Source organism: Lepus europaeus, chromosome 7 (assembly GCF_033115175.1).
Source record: "Lepus europaeus isolate LE1 chromosome 7, mLepTim1.pri, whole genome shotgun sequence".
Taxonomy (NCBI): domain Eukaryota; kingdom Metazoa; phylum Chordata; class Mammalia; order Lagomorpha; family Leporidae; genus Lepus; species Lepus europaeus.
Window position 1 is genome coordinate 23,302,916 of NC_084833.1, and position 6,073 is coordinate 23,308,988.

At 41.5% G+C, this 6,073-nt stretch overlaps 1 protein-coding gene across 1 annotated transcript; it reads right to left on the bottom strand.

Annotated features, from left to right (window-relative positions):
* Positions 1-1,488: 1,488 nt before the first annotated feature.
* On the bottom strand, positions 1,489-2,038 carry LOC133764358 (small ribosomal subunit protein eS10-like). Its single transcript, XM_062198028.1, has one exon. It carries the CDS (start codon positions 2,020-2,022, stop codon positions 1,525-1,527), a length of 498 nt encoding a protein of 165 aa, XP_062054012.1. The 5' UTR covers positions 2,023-2,038; the 3' UTR covers positions 1,489-1,524.
* Positions 2,039-6,073: the final 4,035 nt, after the last annotated feature.

The following is a 6,073-nucleotide window of genomic DNA, read 5'->3' on the forward strand; positions in this document are numbered from 1 at the left end:
AAAGGACTCTTTCCAAAGATACTTGCTTCATCTGCTCCTGAATTGCCTTTTTTAGATTCTTGATTCCATATATTTTATATGCATGATAAGCTAATTTCAGAAATATAATCTTTTAAAATATTGTTATGAATGTGTATGTCTGTGTGTGTGTGTGTGTGTGTTTTGCGCATGGGAGTATGTTAGCTTCTATAACTACAATGGAACACATAAGACAAACCACTAATGAAGGGACGAAGTTTATTTTGGTTCATAGTTGTAGAGGTTTGCATTCCCACATTGGGTGACTCCCTTATTTTGGCATCTGGTAAAAGCATTCTTGATGGAAGGGTCCCTAGATATTACAGAGCACCCCAAGATCTGGTCATGGGCACTCCACCCTAATAAACTAATTCTATCTAGTCACTTTCAAAAGTCCCACCTCTAAAACATCATAATCAGATTAAGTTTCCATCCTATTAAAATCATTAACATAAAACTTTTGGGATCAAGCCTTTAAGACCTGGCCCCCAAAAGAAACAAGAAGACTATATGAGACTATATAAGACTATATTGGGATGTATGTATTTAAATACAACCTATGTTTTACCAGAAATTCTGCAATTCCACACACTCTGTGGGCTGAGCTTCACCCATTTCCTTATACAAGATCCTCTGGCACCATTCTCTTCTACCAGTGAAGTGGATTCTTTCTCTTACATGAAAGAGCAACTTATCCTAACCAATCTATGAAAGGAAGTTAATGGTATAAATTTTATTCAACTTAAGGTAAAATAGAAAATCCATAATAAATCAAGCTGCATCTTCATCTCTGCCATATCCACCTTCTGTGTTCTCATTCCCACTGGGTAATTCTTCTTGTATTTCCTAAACAAGTTTGCAGGTGGATTCAGAAAGATACATACATGTCATTTCTGTCATCTCAATTGGCAGGCCCCTTCCTGGCAGGCCACCACATGAGTCACCTGAACGCCTGCTGAGGGGCTGACTTTGGAGAAGAGGTCTGTCACTCACTTACTAGTTAGTCTGCATGTTCTGGGAAGCCTTGGGGAGCTCCATTAGTGGCACAGCCTTCAGTTTCTTAATACTATTCCTGATGGTTTTTCAAAAACTAAAGCAAATTCAAACTCCTGGCTAAGAAACAGACTTCTTATACTAGCCAGACATCTACATCTAGTCTTCAGCATGCAAAGGTTGGCATTCAATAGAGATCTCATCCTTATAGAGGATAAGCGCCATGACTGAGGAACAATGCAACCCAAATGTCCTCCCAGTTCTGTATAAAGCAATTTTATTTTTCCCTTATGAAGTCACTCATTTGTCACCTTTTCCCTGAAGATGCTTGGTGAAAGAGGGGCTGTGATCTTCGTATTTCATAGAAGATGCCTGCATATAATGAGAAGGAACATAGGAACATAGCTTGTGTTTTGAGATCTGCACAGTCACCAGGACATTTTAGGTGTTCAACAATCTTTTTTTTTTTTTCTGGCTACAAGTTTATTTAACACAAAATAATCCCCTCCAACTTTACTGGGGTGGCTGACCACGTCCACCACCAAATCCGCCTCTAAGCTGGAATTCAGTTGCTGACCCAGCCCCAGCCTCGGCTTTCTTGTAGACACCAGGGTGCACAGCGCTTCCTCTGTAAATGTCTATGTCGGCTTCCCCTCTTGTGAGTCTTGCAGGCTGCTCCCCCTCCAGACCCTTGGGCCTAGGCTTGCTGGTCTCCGGTTGGCTGCAGCACAGGATGGCAGGCAGGATCTCGGGGGACAAGTGGAGGTAGTCCCGGAGACACTGGATGCCCTCGTTGGTGAGGTACCAGTAAAAGTGTCTCCACGGGAACTGCTCCTTCACATAGCCTCGAGACTTGAGCGACTGCATGGCCTTCATGACTTGGAGGTTGGGCACGTTCTTGTCCACCAGCTCTGGGTGCTTCGGCATGTACACGTCCTTTTTGGCTACCATCACCCCCTCCTTGAAGAGGAGTTCGTAAATGGCAATGCGATTCTCCTTGGGCATCAACATCGCCTCGGCTGTAGGGTTTGGAGCCGAGGCCAGAAAGGAAGGAGTCAACAATCTTTTTTTAATTGAAAAAATGAGTACAACTTCTTGAGTTGGTTCATTTAACTTATATTAATGTATTCTGCTAGGCTTTAGAGACCAAGGTCTCATCTTGATTTCTATTATAAAACTAGAGAATCTATCTTTGGCATACACTTATTTAAATGTAGAACAGAAGGAAAAGAACATTTTAGAGGGCTTGTGTTTTGGTAAATACATGCTGACCCTTAGTGATCATTCCTCTAGTTTCTATTTGCATGCAAACCATGGAATTAATAATCCATTCATAAATTTTCTAGGGAACAATATTGGAATACCATTCATGGAAGATTTATCTAACTCCTTTCTTACTACACAGCATTGGAAGTAACAATGTGCATAAAGCATGCTGGATACAGAGGAGGTTTCTGTCAGTAACTTATCCCTGGGCTTCTGGGTTCCCCCAGGGGATGAAGCAAATAGTATAGCCATACTTTCATAACCCATTGAACCAACATCCTGGACATCTAGCTAGGGAGCATTGATTATGCCATGACAAGTTACCTTCTCATATTCTAATAAAGGAGGGACCATTTATGCTGTTTCAAATAATGTGGACTCGAGCCGGCGCCGCGGCTCACTAGGCTAATCCTCCACCTTGTGGCGCCGGCACAGCGGGTTCTAGTCCCGGTCGGGGCACCGATCCTGTCCTGGTTGCCCCTCTTCCAGGCCAGCTCTCTGCTGTGGCCAGGGAGTGCAGTGGAGGATGGCCCAAGTGCTTGGGCCCTGCACCCCATGGGAGACCAGGAGAAGCACCTGGCTCCTGCCATCGGATCAGCGCGGTGCGCCAGCCGCAGCGCACTACCGCGGCGGCCATTGGAGGGTGAACCAACGGCAAAGGAAGACCTTTCTCTCTGTCTCTCTCTCACTGTCCACTCTGCCTGTCAAAAAAAATAAATTAATTAATTAAAAAAAATAATGTGGACTCGGTATTCAGATATATCCTTCCCTGTGTACATACATTGAGTGAGCTTAGAAAATCAAGAGCAGTGGAGGAGCTGAGCAAAAATAGTAAAGGAAGACAAATTTCTGAACTGTCCCCAATGCCCAACAAAAGCCTTTGTAAATAATAAATGCTCAATAAATACCAGGTTACTTAAATTACACCATCTGCCCTAGTGACTTACTGTCCTATTCTTTCTCTCGTTTTTGTATGAATAGAGTTGAAAATGCCTTTGAAACATGGACCATGGCGCATTGCAGATTCCTTGAAGGTGTAGGCCACTTATCTATTGCAGAGTCCTCCCTTGTAATATCTTGCTACTGTTTTCAATACAATATTTATCAAGCATGTACAGCCTCGTTTGTTTCTTATATGGTTCCTTTTCCTTCTACTAAGAATCTGAGGCAGGTACTATTTGCTTCATGTCCCTGACACATTTTCTCTCTGTCTTCTTTTGTAAAACAATAACATGACATTTTTCATAGAAGAGGTAGGCTGGCCAACTGGTCTAAATGTAAACACGTAACCAAACTCTGACCAATGACCTATAATAACAATCTGAAGGGTGTGGTGAGGGCACCCCAGGACAATGAGAAAAGGGAAGCAACTTTCTATGTTATGAATTGGATTCTGCTCTCTGCCTTGAATATAATGTGAAGATGAGATGATCAGAGATGCTGAAATAATTTCATAGTTACAAGGGAAAAACCAAGCATATTCTTTTTCATTGCTAAAAGTTTCAACCTTACTGAGCCAGTGAATCCACCAGCAACTATCAACTTCTTAATTGTTTGTAAGATGAGAAAAATAAACCTGCATCTTTCAAATCATGTTACTCAAGTTTTATTTTACTTGGAGCCAAACCACATGCTGATTAGTGGCTGATATGTGTTTTTTTGTTTGTTTGTTTGTTTGTTTGTTTTGACAGGCAGAGTGGACAGTGAGAGAGAGAGAGACAGAGAGAAAGGTCTTCCTTTTGCCGTTGGTTCACCCTCCAATGGCCGCTGCGGCCGGCGCACCACACTGATGCAAAGGCAGGAGCCAGGTGCTTCTCCTGGTCTCCCATGGGGTGCAGGGGGTGCAGGGCCCAAGCACTTGGGCCATCCTCCACTGCACTCCCTGGCCACAGCAGAGAGCTGGCCTGGAAGAGGGGCAACTGGGACAGAATCCAGCGCCCTGACCGGGACTAAAACCTGGTGTGCCGGCGCCGCAAGGCGGAGGATTAGCCTATTGAGCCATGGCGCCGGCCGATATGTGTTTAAATAGCCATTTTATGAGTTCGCTACAATCTCCCATGACTCTTGTGGTATCATTCATTTTAGAATTCTAAAGATTAGAAATTCCTGATGAGCAATAACCATAAATTTTTCCATTTAAGTCAACAGATGTTTATTACTTCACTAATCCATTAGAGTGTGAATTGATCAAGGACAATGTTTTATTTATCTTAATGTGTCTATTAAACATATAATAGATAGTAAATTCCTTTTGAATGAATTATATTTTTCTACTATACAAGACATTGTGTTCGAAGCCAGAGACACAATCATGGATATAGCATATTGACTTCACTTAGTGATATATTTCATAGTTTATATAATGTTGACACATTTTTTTGTCTATAAAACAAAATTTTGAGGGCAGGGTCTAGGTTTGCTTCATCTTTTTTTTTTTTCTTTCTTTTGACAGGCAGAGTTAGACAGCGAGAGAGAGAGAGACAGAGAGAAAGGTCTTCCTTCCGTTGGTTCACCCTACAAATGGCTGCTAAGGCCAGCGTGCTAAGGCTGGCGCACCACGCTGATCCAAAGCCAGGAGCCAGGTGCTTCCTCCTGGTCTCCCATGCGGGTGCAGGGCCCAAGGACTTGGGCCATCCTCCACTGCCTTCCTGGGCCACAGCAGAGAGTTGAACTGGAAGAGGAGAAACCAGGACAGAATCCGGCGCCCCAAATGGGACTAGAACCCAGGGTGCTGGTGCCGCAGGTGGAGGATTAGCCTAGTGAGCCGTGGTGCCGGCCTTGCTTCATCCTTAAAGGTCATAAAGTTTCTAGCATAGGGTCTAATACTACTATGATGTTAAAAGTTCAATGTAGGTTAATAAATATTTGTCAAATATATGTCTCACACTATTGTATCTGATCTGGGCTGAAATTACCCGAGATAATTATCATTCTTATTCTGCATGTGCTTGAAGTTTTAGTCTGCTTGTGCTCCTATAACAAATACCATGTACAGAGAAATTTATAAATAATAGAATTTTATTTCTCAGAGTTCTGAAGGCTGAGAAGTCCAATATCTGAGGGCTGCTCTGTTTGTTTCCAAGATGGTGCCATATGCTGTTTCCTCTGTAGGGAACAAACATTTTGTCCTCACATGGCCTAGTCAAGAATGGCAAAAGGTGCTGAAACCAGTTCCCTTCAGCCCTTTCAAAGGTGCTAATTCATTCACAAGGGATCTTAATCTCTTTCCAAGTGTTCCCATCCTTTTTAGAACTTCACAGGGATTAAATTTTTTATTAAATCAAATTAACTTTCAACATAAATTTTGTAGTTTACACACATTGAACTCATAGCAGTTAGAAACATTTCCAATGTTTTCTTTTTATATTTTATCTTCTTTTAGCAATCATTTGAAAAGCTCACTATCATTTTCCACACAGCTTTCATTTTAATTGTTTATACATGAGTAAACTTTTCTATGTACATGATGTTTATTCATTTAAGTTTTGGCAGTTTTACATGTTTGTCTCATAACATTTCACCAATATTTTATTATATTGACCCCTTCAAATCAATATGTGGAAATCTAAATATAATTTTCTTTCCTATCCACTTCTCTTGGATTTTTATATGAACTTTACATCTCTTTCATATGTATGGTTCATTTTTCCAAATCTTTTGCCCTTTATAGCTGGTAAAAAGGGAGACTAGCAGTTGTCAATCCTGTGCTGAAGAATGAGCAGAAGTGGTTTGAAATGACATTTGATTGCACTTGTCTGTGAGAATAAAAAAAATAATAATGTTGTTCCCACCAAAA